The sequence below is a fragment of the Cardiocondyla obscurior genome, unplaced genomic scaffold, assembly GCF_019399895.1.
Source record: "Cardiocondyla obscurior isolate alpha-2009 unplaced genomic scaffold, Cobs3.1 scaffold102_0_36485, whole genome shotgun sequence".
In the NCBI taxonomy this organism is placed as follows: Eukaryota; Metazoa; Arthropoda; class Insecta; order Hymenoptera; family Formicidae; genus Cardiocondyla; species Cardiocondyla obscurior.
This window is the reverse complement of record NW_027228840.1, coordinates 14,480-36,485: the sequence shown is the minus strand read 5'-3', so window position 1 is coordinate 36,485 and position 22,006 is coordinate 14,480. Positions and strand designations below refer to the sequence as shown.

Genomic DNA, 22,006 nt, shown 5'->3' with positions numbered 1-22,006 from the left:
AAAACAAGCCCGATAAGATTTCTCAAAATTAATGTTGCAATCGACGACGTGTTATCTAACACTTTCTTAAATTTTTGCTATATTTAACAGAAGGTTGTTCGTTTTGTCTCTCCGCTGTATTTTCAAGATTTTTTAATTTAAAGTATATATATATATATATATATATATATATATATATATATATATATATATATATATATATACTTTAAATTATATATAAAATAAGTAAAATATAATAAAATAATAATGACTCACGAATCACCCTGCCAATCGTAAAAATCAATCGGACCCTGTGTGGTATCAGCCTTAAAATTCGGCACGATAGAGTTAAGCCTCATTATCGCTTTGTTTTTTAACGTGTAATGAAAAAATTACTCGAACCACGGCTGCGTCTGTCTCAACGGAAGGCTTGCTGAAGACTAATGATTCGAGAGCTGGACCGAGTAAACTACGTTATCCACACACCTATCCCCACACTTTATATACGATCGTTCCTGTAACATGATAATTAAGTGATGCAATGTTCATATCGTATCTCCATATCCAATCTCGATGTTACTATAAATGTTTCGAGAAACAGATATTGATTCTTTGATAACGATATTGGATATAAATTGATTTTTTTTACAAGAGTATAAGATCCTCTTTAGGATATTAAAGATATTATAAAAAAAACAAGTGTCACAGATAGTAGCAATGATCATCTATTACTGAGAAATCATCATCATTATTATTAAGAATCGTTATCTGAATTCGAGCAATCTTTAATTCTATGATGAAATCAGCTTCGTGATTTTAATATAGTCAGTCAAATAAGTCTTGTATCAAACATCCAATATAATTAAGACTAACTAATTTTTTTTTTATATTCCAGGTTGCAGTACCTGACGTTGTAGAGGCGGCAAAAGATGCAGACATCCTTATCTTCGTTCTGCCACATCAATTTATTCGCACCCTGTGTTCAACGCTGCTGGACAATATAAAACCGACTGCAGTTGGTCTTTCTCTCATTAAGGTATATTTCAAACAGCTCGTTGTCTTCATTTTAATTTATTAGATGAAGTTGATGAGTCCAAATTGAAGGGTTTTGGTCGGGGCGAAGGAAACAGTATTGAGTTGATCTCAAAGATTATCGAGAAGAACCTGAGGATACAATGTAACGTTCTGATGGGCGCCAACCTGGCCAACGAAGTCGCCGAAGAGAAATTCTGTGAAACCACAATTGGTAAATTTAAAATCTTTAAAAAGTTTTCACAAATCTTTTTACATTTTTTTTTTTTTACAAAGTTTTAAATGACACGAGATGTGAAAAATTATGAAAAATTCTTGCACCGGAATATTAAAGATTATAAAATTATAGGATGCAAGGATAAACGACTGGCACCTATATTAAGAGATCTTATTCAGACACCAAATTTCCGAGTGGTCGTCGTGGAAGATTGCGACACCGTGGAAGTGTGCGGAGCTTTGAAGGTAAGTAAACCACTTTCAAATAAAAAATCTCCATATAAATTACCTTCAATCGTATACATATTTTCTTAATGCTGTTTCGTTATTGTATTCTTGATCTCGATAACTGCTTTCGTGAATTTTTATTTCATTTCGTTCATTAGTTTGTTGAATCATTTCGTTCACAGAACGTCGTGGCATGTGCAGCTGGTTTTGTGGATGGCCTTGGACTGGGTGACAACACGAAAGCCGCGGTGATCCGATTAGGATTAATGGAGATGATTAAGTTTGTTGATACCTTTTACCCAGGGTCCAAGCTCTCCACGTTCTTCGAGAGTTGCGGCGTTGCAGATTTAATTACCACTTGTTACGGAGGAAGAAATCGCAGAGTCTGCGAGCAATTTGTCAAGACTGGCAAGGTAAAAGATTCTGAACAGTTCTTTAACTCGTGTTTGAATTAAAAACTTGTCCTTGTATCCAAACTGACCAGAAGAAATTATACATTGCTGTAATAAAAAAAAAAAAAAAAAAAAAAAAACATTGTGTAATATATTTTTACAGACTATCAAAGCTTTGGAGGACGAATTGTTGTCCGGACAGAAGCTACAGGGACCGGCAACGGCAGACGAGGTTCACGATATGCTAAAGGCGCGTAATGTAATAGATAAATTCCCGCTATTTACCGCAGTACATCGCATCTGTACTGATCAATTACGACCGGCGGATCTCATCGACCAGATTCGTAGTCATCCTGAGCATGTGTAAGACTTCTACATATTAAATTTACCATTGATTAATTCCTCAATAAAATTATTAGTTGGCGATCTACCTTTGATAAACAATTATATAGTACAGTAATATTTTTAATATATTACCTCAGTATCCAGCAAGTTCCGGCCAATTCATAATTATTATTTTTATAAAATTTATTCCTTCAGGTTTACTCCAAAAACTCTCTTTATGTATTGATTCCTCTTCCTCGCTAAATTCCCGATTAGAAATTGCAATAATCTACATTCTTCACATTTCTTATTTTTCATACGTAAATTCAATCATTATGCAAGATATATAAAAATAAGGTGAGTTGTTTAAGACCATTATAATTATAGAATAAATATAAGGGTGCACTTCCGGAAACGTCGGACACCCAATTTTGTAGTCACTTCGTGTACTTAAAATCGGAGGTCCGACGTTTTTTGAAGTTTATCCAACTATAATATGATTTCCAAATGTTTCAGTATGAAATTGGAAGAGGGAGGCCCATAACTTATGCAACATGAATTTAATATCGATTGTAGAAAGTCTGTGATATTAAAGAGGAAATGATTTAGCCGACAAAGACTTGTACATACTCTGAACGTCATCATTGTAATCACTGTAAATAAAGATTACTACAAATTATAAAATTAATAATCGCATCTCTATTGAAATCACTAAATATGTTTATTCTTTATAATGAATTTATATTACATATTCTGTAGAATACATTTACTAATGTTAAATCTTTATTTTCATATAGTTTTTCTGTAGAATGCACCTTTTATTTCGTAATAAAATTTTAACTTTGATATTTATTCGCAACAAATTATCATGATTATTTAAAAAATTATTATTAATTATTTTTTAATATTATAGATTTTAGTCTTTACTTTTGTTACCTGATTTATTATTTTTTTGATCCTTATATGGTACATTATCTACCAAAACATCCGAAGTAAGTCGTAATGCTAAAATTAATTTTAATTATTAATTGGATATGAGATCAAAAGGCACGATAATTCCTCGCGCCAAATATAGGTGCAGTTAGATAATACAGCGATCAAACATTAAAAATCATGATAATTACCTACTTTTCCAGGCTCTGTTTCAATTGCTTGTATGACAGTCGTTCGTACTTCATGTTCAACTTCCTGAGCAAATTTGTTTAACTGAAACAACAGCATATAATTTAGTTTTCTTGTTTTAATAAAGTTTCACATTTTAATCATGTATTTTACATGCTTAAAACAAAAATACCTCTTCAATTGCCGCTTGATTCGTGACATTTTTATACTTTCTGTACTCATTGTTTATCTTATCCCTTAGAACTAAAAAAACAATAAAATAAAATATTACTTATAAAAAATGCAAGATTAAAGTCAGAATATATATTATTAGCAGAATACAAAACATATTACCTTGCAATGCATATTCATCGCCTTCGAACGTATTTAATCTCGTTCTATGAAGTTTCTTAAACACTCGCAAAACCTGTAAACAATTATTGCAAGATTAAATTAATTAATTACATGAGTAAAAGAAATAAGATATTACGGCTATAATTTTTTATAAATATAATACGTAAAATAGTAAGTAAACCTAAAAAGAAATACTCTCAAACAATTATTATTATCTATAAAATAAAAATTAAATTAATTAATAACCTCTCGTCGAAGAGGGTCAGTCATTTTCGCTAAATATCTTGATAATTATTGCTTCTACTCTAACAATATAATTTTATTTACAGATTAAGAAAATTCATATTGCTATACTCATAATGAGGTTTGCGGACTAGCAAACCTCAGTATTAAGATTCCAATCAGAAATTTGCAACAATTTGTAACCTCAAAATCTTCAATCCGTACTGTACACTAGCGTACCGCCGAACGCTACCTCTGGTGGTCCGTGTACCTACAACTCTCTTGTTGAGAATCCAGACGAAAAGTCACCGTATTCGGCATCGTTCACCAAGGCATTCTTATTTGAGACTTGCTCGAACGCTTCATATATGTATATGTACAAATAGAAAAATGTTAAAAGACTTACGAAAAGGCACTAGAAGCGTTCTTGAAAGAATTTCGAAAGTCTGCTGCTTCATGAATCTCTTTGCTCTTATAAACCTAGTGAACATGCACGTTTAACGGACATGACGCACAAACGTCTTAAAGACAATTATTATAAAACGTTACAAAGACGTCTTTATGTCATGTTTGCTTGATGTGCATTTCACCGAGTACTTTTTAATTAACGATAACTCGCATTTTTTCTTTGCATTAATTTCACTTGTAATAAATTTTATTTGCAAAAGAAGAGACGACAGATTAAGTAATGAAATGTGGAATTTTGATAATGCAAGATTACGTCCGCGCCTTATGAGCGTTTGAAAAATGCGCGCACGATCATTCACCATGTTTTGCTCTAATGTGTGCACTTTGTGCACCCTTCCTTCCCTTTCGACAATCTACGCAGCTAAATTCATTCATTTCAAGTTTATTTGATCGTTACCGGATCAAGATCCGGTACATTTCTTCTTCTTCTTCTTTCTCCCGTCAACATTACGATGACACTCATTTAATAGAATAGAATTTTATTAGTTTTATTTTTTTTTAATAGACTTACCGAGTGTAGGAACTGTAATCGTAATGCGGAACGAACAGAAACCGCCACTTGCACTTGGTTGGTTACACTCGCGATGTGTCGTAATCGGCGAGCGATGCAAACAACAGTGATCTGTCACCTGGCACGTCCGTGATGACACCGAGGCGGAGTGTCGCGCGACGTCGCCGTCGTCCCGAGTCCTGATCGTAACGGATCACGCAACTCTACCCACAACTGTGGCTCGATCGTCCTGTGGGATGCGCGCCCGCTGCACTTACGCAGCGCATCGCTCACCCGTTGTTTACCTTTCGGCGTTCACCCTCGCGCTATCGGCGACCCTTATCATGCTGCTACGCGTTGACACGAACGATGCTCCAATTTTTTAAGAAGATTGGTAATTATCTCGCATGCTGCCCTTACGCTGTACGAGTTTACCTACCGAACCGTTCTAATCCCCCGCGACACGACTAATTTTCTGACATTTGCAATATGCAACACGTTTCCTTTTTTTCTTTTTTTTTTTTATTTGCTTCTTTCCTTACAGAGATTGTACGGTTTGTTACTTCGCAATTTTTCTTCCTACATGTATTTTTCTTTTTATTTATATTTAAAGCTTACTTAATTTGATTTGATAACTGTCTTGTAGTTTATAACGATATATTTTCTTTCAAATAATGTTGTCAATTTGATTGACTTGTAATACTCTTACTGTAATAAAATGGTAGGACAAAGGGATAAGTCCGGATTATCAGAAAGTTCACCTATAAAGTCAACGAGCTCAGGAGGCTTTCTAACAGATGCATTCAATGGCTCTGCGTCGTCGATTCAGACTCCTTCAGGTGTACTGTGCAACCTCGAGGAAGAGGAAGAGGAGATTCTCAATAATGACGTTGAGGAAGCGCGCGCTTCCTTCAGTTCGCGGTTGTCGAAAGCGCTGCCAGAAATACTTAAGGACAAAAGCGCGCTTGGCTATTTCATCCAGTTTATGGATACCAGGAAGCGTATAGCTCTCATCAAGTTCTGGCTGGAGGTAGAATGCTTATGCAGCGCATCAGAGATGCCCAATGTGCGAAAAGTCAGACAGTCTAATCAAAAGGAACTGCTGGATACCTTGCCTACTTCCTTAGACGATAACGAAAACTTTAGCTGCGACGTGTTCGCTAGTGATGTAGATACCGAAACAAGGAACGAAATACCGTTCGATAGGGCGGACGATGCGACGTCCAACGGTATGCCAAAGACTAGTCAGGTGGTAAGCGAAACGCGACAATCAAACCTCAACTGTAGAAACGAGAGACGTGACATGACGACGATCAAGCAGGATGCATTGAGAGTTTACAAAAAGTATATTCTCAAAGAAACTCTGGGTATCAATCAAATATCTGAGGAATTGAGAGTGGATATAGAGAAGGCTATTGTCCAGGAAAACATTGAGCCTATTTTACGGTGCCTATCTGCTGTTCAAAGCATAGTATACGATACATTAGAAAACGAGTGAGTGACAAACATTCGATGACAACCATCCTTGTTTTCTTTTTATTTTTATTTCTTGTTAAAAATTTTTTAATTGCAATTTATTAATACCAAAAGTAGAGATAACTGCCGGTCCTTGCTACCCCCTCTGGGTCCCCATGGGTCGGAAACGCATATACGTATAACAACTGTATATCTCTTTACAGATATATTAACGATTTTTTACGAAGCGAATTTCACTGTAAGCATCAGATTGACGTGCTCACCAGTGGCAATGTACAATTAGCAGATATATTGTATAATGAGACAGCGTTCTTTTATTTTATGGAGGTTTGCATCATAATCTTTTACTTCTGCAGAAATATTTTCGTCAAAGATTCTGTTTCATTATTAACATTTCAGTTTATGGAACTCGAAAATAAGCGAGAACTGCTGGATTTTTGGATGTCGGCTATAAGCTATAAGCATAATCTTTTAGAAAAGAAGGGAGCAGCCAATCCTGAAGAAGCGCAATCTGACGCCGTAATTATATATGAAAAGTAATTTCTACTTAAATATATGAATCGCTCAAAAAGTAAATAATTTATACAAATGTTATTACTGTTTTCAGATATTTTAGCTTACAAGCAACAATGCCTCTTGGATTTAGTGATAAGATTCGTTTTCTTGTGGAGCAAAATATTTGCCGCGAGGACGAAGGAGGTCCACAATCCGATTGTTTCGATAAACCTAGTAAAATCGTATATAATTTTCTTAACAAGGTATAACGTTAATTATACAATTTACCGATAACTAATATATCGTACTCACTATACATGCTTTCGTCCTAAAGTGGTTTTATTAAAATTCGACACTTTCTTCTAGCATTATCTCCCGGTGTTCTTATCGTCGCAGCTGTATTATAAATACTTATCAGAACTAATCAGTACGATTCAGACCAGTCCATGTCCAAGTTTACATTCCAAGATAAGAAGAACAGGTTAGTGTCCATTATTGATTTCATGATCGTTACTATTCCGAAAATATATTAAAGAATACTATAACTTTAAATCAGTAATAATATAAATTTTATATTTTTTTATTTATAAATATTAAAAACAAAAACAAATTATGAATTAAGAGATATTTACCTGCAGGTTCAGATTGCAGCAGCGAAGTAAGCTCTGTGTGTACTAGTATGCCAAGTATTTCTCAAATAGGAAATAATGGCAGCAGAATATCTGATGATAAAAAAACCATTAACAGTCATTTAAATATCGACACTAGGCAACTTTACGATCCAGATTCTTTATGGCGACGTAATAAATATAGGTATTTAATAATTTAACGTTACTAACAAAATGCATTTATGCAGATTTATAAATCGTGAATAATGTGGTATATTTTGTAGTTTAAGCATTGGTTACGTTGACAACTTAGGTCGATTTATTACTGAAATAGAACCAGATCCTCATAGGAAATATGGTAAGTTACATATAACTATAGTTTGACCGTGTGTATATACGCGAGATTGTATAAAATATATGCAAATTTCAGAATCTCGCCTAACTCGTGTTGTAAAACGATTTGTAAATATAGAACAAGATAAGGTAAATATTTTATTATAATTTATTAATAAAAATAATAGTAACATTTTTTTCACATCAATATTGTTACATCACTTGCTATTGATAGGCAAAAGAGGAATTAGCATGGAGAATCGCCGAGATGATTATTTGTGAAATCACATCTTTGACGCTTGGAACTTCGAATCTTCCTTCTTGATGGTGTAAGCTTGACATGAGGCTTAGATTTTCCTTAAGTGTAAACGTCTTATGTATTTATGTAAGTAAAGTGCTTTGTTCTTTTATTTTAAACGTTAGCACAATAATGCTGCAGATTTTGCCAAAGTGCCAAACAAAATATTCTAATTCATTTTATCCTAATATCATCTTAAAAAGTACATAAAAATTTTTTATACTTTATACTTTGGCATAATAATAAAATGGAGACTTGAATTTGCTAATCAATAATTTAATTCGAATTTATAATTAGTGCAAGTAACTTTATTATAAATTGATATATGTAATCCTAGTATTTTCACAACTTATTGCGTAAAATAATTTAAAATAATCTTATTTAGCAGCATAATCTGTAATATTTTTTGTATTAAAAAATCTTCCTATTCTATTAATTTATTATAAAATACTCGATGAGCAAAGAACAATATTTTAACGTAATTTCTTCATCAGTTATCGTCGATTATTACATCCGAAGAAAATCAATGCAAATTATTATCGCTTGTACGTATTAGTATCATTAAATCGATATTTCTGACGAAATGCTCATTTAACATAAAAACAAACAGACTTCTGTATCAACATGTCAAACAAAAAAAAAATTTAGAATAAAACTTTTTTTTTTTTTTTTTTTTTTTTAATTTTATCTTGATAATTTTTTGCTATTGTTTCTAATTATTTTCATACGTACAAAACGTCAATATTCGCACTATTTTCTCGCTTCTGACAAAGATGACTAATGTAGACGGTATAAGAAGTGATGAAACCTTAAAATATAAGATTTTGTACTGCTTTTATTGTCAATTTATACAATGACACAGCTAGTGTTAAAGCAGGTAATGAGATATATGTACATACGATGATGCATGTGACCGGTATTGATCGTGATATTATGATATAGAAAAAGATATATTTTAACAGTATTTAGAGCGCATAACACGTAATGTTTAAGTACAAAATGTTATGATGTAACAAAACCCTTACTATATACATGCTGTAAAAAACGAATTTACTTTTTTAAAATGCGTCCTATCTTTCAAAAATAATTAAATAGCCCGTTATGTATTGATGCGTACATATCTCGAATCTTTTTTAAAATAGTTGCATATTGCATATTTTGCCTTTCTTTGTTGTCTTGTTTAAAAACTCAAGTTGTATATTATATCACAGTTGCATTTTTTAATGTGATCGCTCTCTTTTTCTCTATTGTAGTATATTAAAAATTCTGTTTTATTAAATATATTTTATTATATAATATCGAAAACTGTAATAAAATAATTTTTTAGTCGAGACGACCTCTGAAAATCTTGTAAAAAAGTTTAGATTGAGACTCACAATCGCGCACGTTTGATTTTATAATATTTATATAAAAACTGACTTTATATATTAAATTTTTCTTTAACACTACTGTACATACGGCATATACATTGTTTTTACATACATTTTCAGTAAAACATTCTCATAGAGACGAAGATCCATTTATACTAATATATGGTATTTTTTGTTCATAGCCTTTCGCGGATTGAGTAATGGAGATGATTCAGAAAACGTTGCTATCTACGTTGACGATTGCATTTAAATAGAAATCTGTGCTTGATTTATAATCTTGACAGCACTCTAAACGTAATTTCTCTCTTCTGGTCCAAGATTGATAAACAATCGCATTGAAGAACGCTTGGAGAGGATTTGTCACAGCCTGTTAATTAGAAATGTATCGATCATTTTCCTATATTTATCCATGCTCATAAAAAGAGATTTAGGGTAGGTTGCCCCAACTTTCAAGTAAATTTGTTTATTAGGTAATTGTATGTCTATCTTTATCCTTCTTTAAATAGATCAGAATGAATACATTTTTAAGTAAGGTTGTTGGGCGTTGGAACAATCGGTTTTTACACGTACCATTATGTACCATAAGGTGATGATTGCTTTAATCGGTAATTGAAACCATAAAGTCCATAACAGTATTCCGTTAATTAGATTGGGCGTCCAGCATACGTAGTAGACTAGATTGATGAGAGCAAACTTAATCTAATCGTTTGTATCAGCCTCCGTTCCCTTCCGGTCATCTGAGCCATGCTGCAGCACCGCTGTCTCAACGTCTCGCTTGATGCTATACAAATGGGATTCGCAATCATAACTACCGCCAACAACACGTACGTGGCGAAGTAGTTTGGAAGAATGCGCAGTATCGCACTGGACAACGATGTCGAATTATGACAGCTGAAATATAATTTGTTATTATATCTAAAATAACATATGCTTAAAAAATATTTATAAAATCTGACTTTGCATCCGGAATATACAGAATAACCAGCCCAAACGTGGTGAGAATAGCAGGCAGTACCCAGGCCAAAGTATGATAAATCACAGGACGTTCGTCTTTGTCACCCAGTAATAATTTCATGTCCACTGCGTAGCACAGGGTCCATATCCACGTAGCCATGTAGAAATACTGGATCCACGCCTACGAGTAAAATAGTTTCCGAATTTTTTTATAAAACCGATATCAGATGTAGAAATGGCTTTATTACCGATAGCATAGCGCAGAAGATCACGTTCGACATATCGCCCTCCATCGGCATGATGGACTTGAAATTTCTCCATAGGGCCGACCTTACAAACACACCTGATTGAGAACAATTGGAAACAAAGTATTAATTTTATTTATTTATCGCACGTTGCTTTCATTGGTCAACCTAATTTATAGTTGTAATTACTAATTAACTAATTTGTCGATGTTCATAAACTATTCATTATAATTAATATAATTGAGATAATAAACTAGACCTAAAGACGCTAAAAAATCAGCAACGGCAAGCCATACAATAATATCTCTTCCTCTGGAGAAGCTCCGCCAACGATAAGAACTATTGGAATCCTCTCGAGGTAGTATCTAAAAAAAAATTTTATCTTAGTGCCAATTAAATTTCTTTGGTAACGTTATTTCGTACAATTAATAAAAAGAAAACGAACCAGAAAACAGAGCCTTGTTCGAAGATAACACTCGAAATTTACCTGATAAATCGCGCCTATCATGTATAGTTGACGAGAGCATGCACACCGTATTATACGCGTCTGTATTAAATTCCTGCATTATTGCTATCGCTCTATCCGTTCGGTTAGTATAATGACAGCAAAACGTTTGTAAAGTCGGGTCGGCCATAATTAGAGCTACTATAGCCCAAATAGATCGAAAGAGGTTAGAAAGATCGATGATTTGCGCGACAATAGCGCCGAAAGCATTTAGTAAACATTTTTCGGAACTACCAAAATCGATGGTGACATATATATCAATATCAATTTTAGTAGTTCCATGTCCACCAAATGCTCCTGGCGTCGCCGCGAATACATCGATCTTTTCTAACCTCTCTCGATGTATTTAAAATGAAAATAATTATTTAAATAAAACGTGGGCACTCTACTAGTTTTAATAAAATCGAATTAGGATCAAAAATTAACTTAGAAATTCAAAATCATTAACTTTAAAGATTTTATTTAAATTTATAAAACATACATGTTACTTTATAAGTTAAATTATTAATATTTTCCGTTGACTTACGAGCTTCAGAGTTTGTAAGGCAAAAGTAGAATAAAAACTGTAATAAATGCCAACGGCACCCTCGAGAAAGCAGCAGAAATCCCTCACCAAGTATAAATCACAGTAAAAATTCTGCGGCCTTCCGTACTCCAATCACAAGACAACTGAAATAAAATTTTAGAGTTAAAAACTTATTAAATATAATGTGAGCAATCTACTACCCTTAATAAAACCGAATTTAATCAAAAATTTAACTTAAAAAAATCAATTTATTTATTTAAAAATAACTCTACTTTTTTAACCTAAAACACATACTTATAAAACTCTTAATAAAATTCCGTCCATGTAGAGCCTTGGAATTTTTTGGGCAAAAAGAGAGGTTCAAATTTGATAAAAATCCATCGGGGCACTAGAGGAATACGCAGATCTATTTTCACAAGCCAGAAGCAGTGAAACATCTGTGACGCAGAAACCACTCACCAAGAATCTGGAATATAAAATTTTTCACAGTTAAGAGAATAATTTAATTGTATTTAAAACATTCTAGTACACTTAAATAAACCGAATTTATGTCAGAAATTTAACTAAGAAGCTCCAAAAAAATTTATTTATGAATACCTCAACTTTTAACCTAAAACACATACCTGTCACTTTTAAAACACTTATAAAAAATAGTTCCCGTCCATGTAGAGCCTTGGAACTTTTTGGGCAGCAAAAGAAAGGTTCAAATTTGATAAAAAATCCATCGGGGCACTAGAGGAATACGCAGATCTATTTTCACAAGCTGTAGAAGTGCAGTGAAACATCTGTGACCCTCGCAGAACACCACTCACCAAGAATCTGGAATATAAAATTTTTCACAGTTAAGAGAATAATTTAATTGTATTTAAAACATTCTAGTACACTTAAATAAACCGAATTTATGTCAGAAATTTAACTAAGAAGCTCCAAAAAAATTTATTTATGAATACCTCAACTTTTAACCTAAAACACATACCTGTCACTTTTAAAACACTTATAAAAAATAGTTCCCGTCCATGTAGAGCCTTGGAACTTTTTGGGCAGCAAAAGAAAGGTTCAAATTTGATAAAAAATCCATCGGGGCACTCGAGGAGAACGCAGAACTATTTTCACAAGCTGTAGAAGTGCAGTGAAACTTTGTGACCTCGCAGAACACCAATCACCAAAAACTGAAATATAAAATTATTTACAGTTAAGAGAATAATTTAATTCCATTTAAAACATTCTACTACACTTAAATAAACCGAATTTATGTCAGAAATTTAACTAAGAAGCTCCAAAAAAATTTATTTATGAATACCTCAACTTTTAACCTAAAACACATACCTGTCACTTTTAAAACACTTATAAAAAATAGTTCCCGTCCATGTAGAGCCTTGGAACTTTTGGGCAGCAAAAGAAAGGTTCAAATTTGATAAAAATCCATCGGGGCACTCGAGGAGAACGCAGAACTATTTTCAAGCTGTAGAAGTGCAAAACTCCCTCGCAGAACACCAATCACCAAACTGAAATATAAAATTATTACAGTTAAGAGAATAATAATTTTTTAAAACATTTCTACTACACTTAAATAAACCAAATTTAGTCAGAAATTTAACTAAGAAGCTCAAAAATTTATTTAAAGATATCTCAACTTTTTTAACAAAAACATACCTGTCACTTTTAAAACATTTATAAAAATAGTTCCCGTCCATGTAGAGCCTTGGAATTTTTTGGGCAGCAAAAAAGAAAGTTCAAATTTGATAAAAATCCATCGGGGCACTCGAGGAGAACGCAAAACTATTTTCACAAGCTGTAGAAGTGCAGTGAAACTTTTGTGACCCTCGCAGAACACCAATCACCAAAAAACTGAAATATAAAATTATTTACAGTTAAGAGAATAATTTAATTTCATTTAAAACATTCTACTACACTTAAATAAACCGAATTTATGTCAGAAATTTAACTAAGAAGCTCCAAAAAAATTTATTTATGAATACCTCAACTTTTAACCTAAAACACATACCTGTCACTTTTAAAACACTTATAAAAAATAGTTCCCGTCCATGTAGAGCCTTGGAACTTTTTGGGCAGCAATAGGGAGGTTCAAATTTGATAAAAAATCCAACGAGGCACTCGAGAAATACGCAGAACTATTTTTACAAGCTGTAGAAGTGCACTGAAACTTTTGTGGCCCTCACAGAACACCAATCACCAAGAATCTGGAATATAAAACTATTTACAGTTAAGAGAATAATTTAATTGTATTTAAAACATTCTAGTACACTTAAATAAACCGAATTTTAGTCAGAAATTTAACTAAGAAGCTCCAAAAAAATTTATTTATTAATATCTCAACTTAACCTAAAACACATACCTGTCACTTTTAAAACACTTATAAAAAATAGTTCCCGTCCATGTAGAGCCTTGGAACTTTTTGAGCAGCAAAAGGGAGGTTTAAATTAAATAAAAAACCTGACGGGGCACTCGAGGAAGACGCAAGACTATTTTCACAAGCTGTAGAAGTGCAGTGAAACATCTGTGACCTCGCAGAACACCACTCACCAAGAATCTGAAATATAAAATTTTCTACAGTTAAGAGAATAATTTAATTGTATTTAAAACATTCTAGTACACTTAAATAAACCGAATTTATGTCAGAAATTTAACTAAGAAGCTCCAAAAAAATTTATTTATGAATATTTAAACTTTTAACCTAAAACACATACCTGTCACTTTTAAAACACTTATAAAAATAGTTCCCGTCCATGTAGAGCCTTGGAACTTTTGGGCAGCAAAAGAGGTTTCAATTTGATAAAAATCCAACGGGGCACTCGAGGAATACGCAGAACTATTTTCACAAGCTGTAGAAGTACAGTGAAACATCTGTGATTCTCGCAGAACACCACTCACCAAGAATCTGGAAAATAAAATTTTTCACAGTTAAGAGAATAATTTAATTGTATTTAAAACATTCTAGTACACTTAAATAAACCGAATTTATGTCAGAAATTTAACTAAGAAGCTCCAAAAAAATTTATTTATGAATACCTCAACTTTTAACCTAAAACACATACCTGTCACTTTTAAAACACTTATAAAAAATAGTTCCCGTCCATGTAGAGCCTTGGAACTTTTTGGGCAGCAAAAGAAAGGTTCAAATTTGATAAAAAATCCATCGGGGCACTTGAGGAATACGCAGAACTATTTTCACAACTTGTTCAAGTGCAGTGAAACTTCTGTGACTCTCGCAGAACACCAATCACCAAAAATCTCAAATAAAAAATTATTTACAGTTAACAAAATAATTCAATTGTATTTAGAACACTCTACTACACTTAAATAAACCGAATTTTAGTCTGAAATTTAACTTAAAAGCCTGAACTCACTCTGCAAAGTGTTAGTGCTATCTGGAGTACTAAGTAAGTCGAGGAATTTTCTCTTGTACCAGGAATGGTCAGAAAGACTTCTGCAGCTTCCCGGGTCTCCGGACGGTTTCCTTGGTTAGTTTCGTCGCGAACCTTTCGTCCCCAAAGCGCCAAACCTGTAAATAAAGCAGAAGTATTTTTAAATTAAAACTAAAAATCTCATAAGTGACACATTGAGGTTAAAGTTATATTTTGACTATTTTCTCACTTTTTAATTAACTGAGGCTCTCGAGCAATCTAAAATCGGTCCCTCACGATGAAGGAGAGTACTCTAATTAAATTCTAACGCATGACATACCTGAATTCACTCTGCAAAGTGTTAGTGCTATCTGGAGTACTGGGTAAGTCGAGGAATTTTCTTGTACCAGGAATGGTCAGAGGGACTTCTGCAGCTTCCCGGGTCTCCGGACGGTTTCCTTGGTTAGTTTTCGTCGCGAACCTTTCGTCCCCAAAGCGCCAAACCTGTAAATAAAGCAGAAGTATTTTTAAATTAAAACTAAAAATCTCATAAGTGACACTTTGAGGTTAAAGTTATATTTTGACTATTTTCTCACTTTTTAATTAACTGAGGCTCTCGGGCAATCTAAAATCGGTCCCTCACAATGAAGGAGAGTATTTTAATTAAATTCTAATGCATGACATACCTAAATTCACTCTGCAAAGTGTCAGTGCTATCTGAGTACTGGGTACGAGGATTTTTCTCTTGCACCAGGAATGGTCAGAGACTTCTGCGGCTTCCCGAACTCCGGATGGTCTCGTTGGTTAGCTGCCGTCACGTATCTTTTGCCTATAAAGTTTAAAGCCTGTAAAACAAATAGAAATATTTGTTTTTCTGACTTTAAACTTTAATCAATAACACATACCTGTCACTTTTAAAACTTTTATAAAAATTAGTTTCCGTTGATGCACAGTCTTGGCACTTTGTGGGAATAAAAGACGGTTTAAATTTGTTAAAAAATTCAACCGGACACTCGAGGAAACAGTTGATCTTCCACAAACGAATAAAATAAGCATAAAATATTTTGCGTAAAATATTCACCAATGGAGACACAGCATTAATACTGGCATTCATGAAACGACTCGATTAATAAAATAATGTAAAAATATTTAATAAATAGCATTAAATTGTTGTAAATTAACGAGCAAAATACGATTAAGTATAAAAATTTATAAATAACGCAAAAAACAAACGTAAAATGTCAATCGATTAATTTCAACCAATAGGAACACAGCATTAATACTGACATTCATGAATCGATTCAAACAATAAACTATTGTAAAATTACTTAATAAATATTATTAAATTGTTGTAAATTAACGTGCAAAATACGATTCAGTTTAGAAACTTATAAATAACGCAAAAAAGAAGTGTAAAATGTCATTCGATTAATTTGAACCAATAGGAACACAGTATTAGTACTGACATTCATGAAACGACTCGATTAATAAAATATGGTAAAAATAATTAATAAATAGCATTAAATTGTTGTAAACTAAGTTGCAAAATACGATTTAGTATAAAAACTTATAAATAACGCCAAAAACACGTGCAAAATGTCACTCGATTATTTTCAACCAATAGGAACACAGCATTAGTACTGACATTCATGAACCGATTTGATTAATAAAATATTGTAAAAATAATTAATAAATATCATTAAATTGTTGTAAATTGACGTGCAAAATATAATTTAGTACAAAAATTTATAAATAACGCAAGAAAAAAATGTAAAATGTCATTCGATCAATTTCAACCAATAGAAACACAGCATTAGTACTGACATTCATGAAACGATTCGATTAATAAAATATTGTAAAAATAATTAATAAATAGCATTAATTGTTGTAAACTAACTTGCAAAATACGATTTAGTATAAAAACTTATAAATAACGCCAAAAACACGTGCAAAATGTCACTCGATTATTTTCAACCAATAGAAACACAGCATTAGTACTGACATTCATGAAACGATTCGATTAATAAAATATTTAAAAATAATGAATAAATATCATTAAATTGTTGTAAATTTTGCAAAATATAATTTAGTACAAAATTTATAAATAACGCAAAAAAAGTGTAAAATGTCATTCGACAATTTCAACCAATAGGAACACAGCATTAGTACTGACATTCATGAAACAATCGATTAATAAAATATTGTAAAAATAATTAATAAATAGCAAATTGTTGTAAACTAAGTTGCAAATGGAATTTTCTTGCACCAGAAATGGTCACAAAAACTTTGCGGCTTCCCGGGTCTCCGGACGGTTTCTTGTTAGTTTTCGTCGCGAACCTTTCGTCCCCAAAGCGCCAAACCTGTAAATAAAGCAGAAGTATTTTTAAATTAAAACTAAAAATCTCATAAGTGACACATTGAGGTTAAAGTTATATTTTGACAATTTTCTCACTTTTTAATTAACTGAGGCTCTCGAGCAATCTAAAATCAATCCCTCACGATAGAGGAGGGTACTCTAATTAAATTCTAACGCATGACATACCTGAATTCACTCTGCAAAGTGTTAGTGCTATCTGGAGTACTGGGTAAGTCGAGGAATTTTCTCTTGCACCAAAAATGGTCAGAGAGACTTTTGCGGCTTCCCCGGGTCTCCGGACGGTTTCCTTGGTTAGTTTCCGTCGCGAACCTTTCGTCCCCAAAGCGCCAAACCTGTAAATAAAGCAGAAGAATTTTTAAATTAAAACTAAAAATCTCATAAGTGACACATTGAGGTTAAAGTTATATTTTGACAATTTTCTCACTTTTTAATTAACTGAGGCTCTCGAGCAATCTAAAATCAATCCCTCACGATAGAGGAGGGTACTCTAATTAAATTCTAACGCATGACATACCTGAATTCACTCTGCAAAGTGTTAGTGCTATCTGGAGTACTGGGTAAGTCGAGGAATTTTCTCTTGCACCAAAATGGTCAGAGAGACTTTTGCGGCTTCCCGGGTCTCCGGACGGTTTCCTTGGTTAGTTTCCGTCGCGAACCTTTCGTCCCCAAAGCGCCAAACCTGTAAATAAAGCAGAAGAATTTAAATTAAAACTAAAAATCTCATAAGTGACACATTGAGGTTAAAGTTATATTTTGACAATTTTCTCACTTTTTAATTAACTGAGGCTCTCGAGCAATCTAAAATCGGTCCCTCACGATAGAGGAGAATGCTCTAATTAAATTCTAACGCATGACATACCTGAATTCACTCTGCAAAGTGTTAGTGCTATCTGGAGTACTGGGTAAGTCGAGGAATTTTCTCTTGTACCAGGAATGGTCAGAGGGACTTCTGCAGCTTCCCCGGGTCTCCGGACGGTTTCCTTGGTTAGTTCGTCGCGAACCTTTCGTCCCCAAAGCGCCAAACCTGTAAATAAAGCAGAAGTATTTTTAAATTAAAACTTAAAATCTCATAAGTGACACATTGAGGTTAAAGTTATATTTTGACAATTTTCTCACTTTTTAATTAACTGAGGCTCTCGAGCAATCTAAAATCGGTCCCTCACGATAGAGGAGGGTGCTCTAATTAAATTCTAACGCATGACATACCTGAATTCACTCTGCAAAGTGTTAGTGCTATCTGGAGTACTGGGTAAGTCGAGGAATTTTCTCTTGTACCAGGAATGGTCAGAGGACTTCTGCAGCTTCCCGGGTCTCCGGACGGTTTCTTGGTTAGTTTTCGTCGCGAACCTTTCGTCCCCAAAGCGCCAAACCTGTAAATAAAGCAGAAGTATTTTTAAATTAAAACTAAAAATCTCATAAGTGACACATTGAGGTTAAAGTTATATTTTGACTATTTTCTCACTTTTTAATTAACTGAGGCTCTCGAGCAATCTAAAATCGGTCCCTCACGATAGAGGAGGGTACTCTAATTAAATTCTAACGCATGACATACCTGAATTCACTCTGCAAAGTGTTAGTGCTATCTGGAGTACTGGGTAAGTCGAGGAATTTTCTCTTGCACCAGGAATGGTCAGAGAGACTTTTGCGGCTTCCCCGAGTCTCCGGACGGTTTCTTTGGTTAGTTTCCGTCGCGAACCTTTCGTCCCCAAAGCGCCAAACCTGTAAATAAAGCAGAAGTATTTTTAAATTAAAACTAAAAATCATAAGTGACACATTGAGGTTAAAGTTATATTTTGACTATTTTCTCACTTTTTAATTAACTGAGGCTCTCGAGCAATCTAAAATCGGTCCCTCACGATAGAGGAGGGTACTCTAATTAAATTCTAACACATGACATACCTGAATTATCTCTGCAAAGTGTTAGTGCTATCTGGAGTACTGGGTAAGTCGAGAATTTTCTTGTACCAGGAATGGTCAGAGGGACTTCTGCAGCTTCCCGGGTCTCCGGACGGTTTCCTTGGTTAGTTTCGTCGCGAACCTTTCGTCCCCAAAGCGCCAAACCTGTAAATAAAGCAGAAGTATTTTTAAATTAAAACTAAAAATCTCATAAGTGACACATTGAGGTTAAAGTTATATTTTGACAATTTTCTCACTTTTAATTAACTGAGGCTTCGAGCAATCTAAAATCAACCTCACGATAGAGGAGGGTACTCTAATTAAATTCTAACGCATGACATACCTGAATTCACTCTGCAAAGTGTTAGTGCTATCTGGAGTACTGGGTAAGTCGAGGAATTTTCTTGCACCAAAAATGGTCAGAGAGACTTTTGCGGCTTCCCGGGTCTCCGGACGGTTTCCTTGGTTAGTTTCCGTCGCGAACCTTTCGTCCCCAAAGCGCCAAACCTGTAAATAAAGCAGAAGTATTTTTAAATTAAAACTAAAAATCTCATAAGTGACACATTGAGGTTAAAGTTATATTTTGACTATTTTCTCACTTTTTAATTAACTGAGGCTCTCGAGCAATCTAAAATCGGTCCCTCACGATAGAGGAGGGTACTCTAATTAAATTCTAACGCATGACATACCTGAATTCACTCTGCAAAGTGTTAGTGCTATCTGGAGTACTGGGTAAGTCGAGGAATTTTCTCTTGCACCAGGAATGGTCAGAGAGACTTTTGCGGCTTCCCGAGTCTCCGGACGGCTTTGGTTAGTTTCCGTCGCGAACCTTTCGTCCCCAAAGCGCCAAACCTGTAAATAAAGCAGAAGTATTTTTAAATTAAAACTAAAAATCTCATAAGTGACACATTGAGGTTAAAGTTATATTTTGACTATTTTCTCACTTTTTAATTAACTGAGGCTCTCGAGCAATCTAAAATCGGTCCCTCACGATAGAGGAGGGTACTCTAATTAAATTCTAACACATGACATACCTGAATTATCTCTGCAAAGTGTTAGTGCTATCTGGAGTACTGGGTAAGTCGAGGAATTTTCTCTTGTACCAGGAATGGTCAGAGGGACTTCTGCAGCTTCCCCGTGTCTCCGGACGGTTTCCTTGGTTAGTTTTCGTCGCGAACCTTTCGTCCCCAAAGCGCCAAACCTGTAAATAAAGCAGAAGTATTTTTAAATTAAAACTAAAAATCTCATAAGTGACACATTGAGGTTAAAGTTATATTTTGACAATTTTCTTACTTTTTAATTAACTGAAACTCTCGAGCAATCTAAAATCGGTCCCTCACGATAGAGGAGGGTGCTTTAATTAAATTCTAACGCATGACATACCTGAATTCACTCTGCAAAGTGTTAGTGCTATCTGGAGTACTGGGTAAGTCGAGGAATTTTCTCTGCACCAGGAATGGTCAGAGAGAGACTTTGCGGCTTCCCGGATCTCCGGACGGTTTCCTTGGTTAGTTTCCGTCGCGAACCTTTCGTCCCCAAAGCGCCAAACCTGTAAATAAAGCAGAAGTATTTTTAAATTAAAACTAAAAATCTCATAAGTGACACATTGAGGTTAAAGTTATATTTTGACAATTTTCTCACTTTTTAATTAACTGAGGCTCTCGAGCAATCTAAAATCGGTCCCTCACGATAGAGGAAGGTCCTCTAATTAAATTCTAACGCATGACATACCTGAATTCACTCTGCAAAGTGTTAGTGCTATCTGGAGTACTGTAAGTCGAGGAACTCTTGTACCAGGAATGGTCAGAGGGACTTCTGCAGCTTCCCTGGTCTCCGGACGGTTTCCTTGGTTAGTTTTCGTCGCGATCCTTTCGTCCCCAAAGCCCCAAACCTGTAAATAAAGCAGAAGTATTTTTAAATTAAAACTAAAAATCTCATAAGTGACACTTTGAGGTTAAAGTTACATTTTGACTATTTTCTCACTTTTAATTAACTGAGGCTCTCGGCAATCTAAAATCGGTCCCTCACAATGAAGGAGAGTATTTTAATTAAATTCTAATGCATGACATACCTGAATTCACTCTGCAAAGTGTCAGTGCTATCTGAGTACTGGGACGAGGATTTTCTCTGCACCAGGAATGGTCAGAGAGACTTCTGCGGCTTCCCTGAACTCCGGATGGTCTCGTTGGTTAGCTGCCGTCATTTTTGCCTATAAAGTTTAAAGCCTGTAAAACAAATAGAAATATTTGTTTTTCTGACTTTAAAATTTAATCAATAACACATACCTGTCACTTTTAAAACTTTTATAAAAATTAGTTTCCGTTGATGCACAGTCTTGGCACTTTGTGGGAATAAAAGACGGTTTAAATTTGTTAAAAATCCAACCGGACACTCGAGGAAACAGTTGATCTTCCACAAACGAATAAAATAAGCATAAAATATTTTGCGTAAAATATTCACCAATGGAGACACAGCATTAATACTGGCATTCATGAAACGACTCGATTAATAAAATAATGTAAAAATACTTAATAAATAGCATTAAATTGTTGTAAATTAACGAGCAAAATACGATTAAGTATAAAAACTTATAAATAACGCAAAAAACAAACGTAAAATGTCAATCGATTAATTTCAACCAATAGGAACACAGCATTAATACTGACATTCATGAATCGATTCAAACAATAAACTATTGTAAAATTACTTAATAAATATTATTAAATTGTTGTAAATTAACGTGCAAAATACG

General features: G+C 33.9%; 3 protein-coding genes, 2 long non-coding RNA genes and 1 pseudogene across 6 annotated transcripts; 2 read left to right on the top strand and 4 right to left on the bottom strand.

Annotated features, from left to right (window-relative positions):
* Window positions 1-874: 874 nt before the first annotated feature.
* On the top strand, window positions 875-2,889 carry LOC139113047 (glycerol-3-phosphate dehydrogenase [NAD(+)], cytoplasmic-like; the record flags this gene model as incomplete). The annotated part of the gene is made up of 6 exons (XM_070673939.1): window positions 875-1,015; window positions 1,084-1,225; window positions 1,361-1,473; window positions 1,638-1,868; window positions 2,011-2,210; window positions 2,688-2,889. Coding segments are annotated over 6 exons (855 nt in total), but the record flags the coding sequence as incomplete, so codon positions are not given.
* LOC139113042 (complex III assembly factor LYRM7-like) lies at window positions 2,870-4,046 on the bottom strand. 2 transcript variants are annotated; one of them, XM_070673937.1, is made up of 5 exons: window positions 3,873-4,046; window positions 3,627-3,699; window positions 3,466-3,536; window positions 3,296-3,377; window positions 2,870-3,176 (listed from the first exon to the last, which is right to left on the bottom strand). In XM_070673937.1, exons 1-5 carry the CDS (start codon window positions 3,894-3,896, stop codon window positions 3,088-3,090), a joined length of 339 nt encoding a protein of 112 aa, XP_070530038.1. In that variant the 5' UTR covers window positions 3,897-4,046; the 3' UTR covers window positions 2,870-3,087. The 2 variants fall into 2 exon arrangements, with proteins under 2 accessions (XP_070530038.1, XP_070530039.1); XM_070673938.1 differs by having other exon boundaries at window positions 3,300-3,377.
* A 782-nt stretch (window positions 4,047-4,828) lies between these two features.
* Window positions 4,829-9,132, top strand: LOC139113041 (A-kinase anchor protein 10, mitochondrial-like). Its single transcript, XM_070673935.1, has 10 exons — window positions 4,829-5,200; window positions 5,532-6,300; window positions 6,486-6,609; window positions 6,682-6,818; window positions 6,890-7,040; window positions 7,144-7,258; window positions 7,416-7,590; window positions 7,670-7,743; window positions 7,816-7,868; window positions 7,954-9,132. Exons 1-10 carry the CDS (start codon window positions 5,176-5,178, stop codon window positions 8,041-8,043), a joined length of 1,713 nt encoding a protein of 570 aa, XP_070530036.1. The 5' UTR covers window positions 4,829-5,175; the 3' UTR covers window positions 8,044-9,132.
* On the bottom strand, window positions 6,332-7,490 carry LOC139113043 (uncharacterized). Its single transcript, XR_011547595.1, has 3 exons — window positions 7,410-7,490; window positions 7,090-7,290; window positions 6,332-7,008 (listed from the first exon to the last, which is right to left on the bottom strand). It is a non-coding gene; the product is annotated as an uncharacterized lncRNA (long non-coding RNA).
* A 245-nt stretch (window positions 9,133-9,377) lies between the features above and the next one.
* LOC139113044 (G-protein coupled receptor 143-like) lies at window positions 9,378-11,229 on the bottom strand (annotated as a pseudogene).
* Window positions 11,230-14,457: 3,228 nt separating this feature from the next.
* Window positions 14,458-15,076, bottom strand: LOC139113046 (uncharacterized). Its single transcript, XR_011547596.1, has 2 exons — window positions 14,985-15,076; window positions 14,458-14,868 (listed from the first exon to the last, which is right to left on the bottom strand). It is a non-coding gene; the product is annotated as an uncharacterized lncRNA (long non-coding RNA).
* Window positions 15,077-22,006: the final 6,930 nt, after the last annotated feature.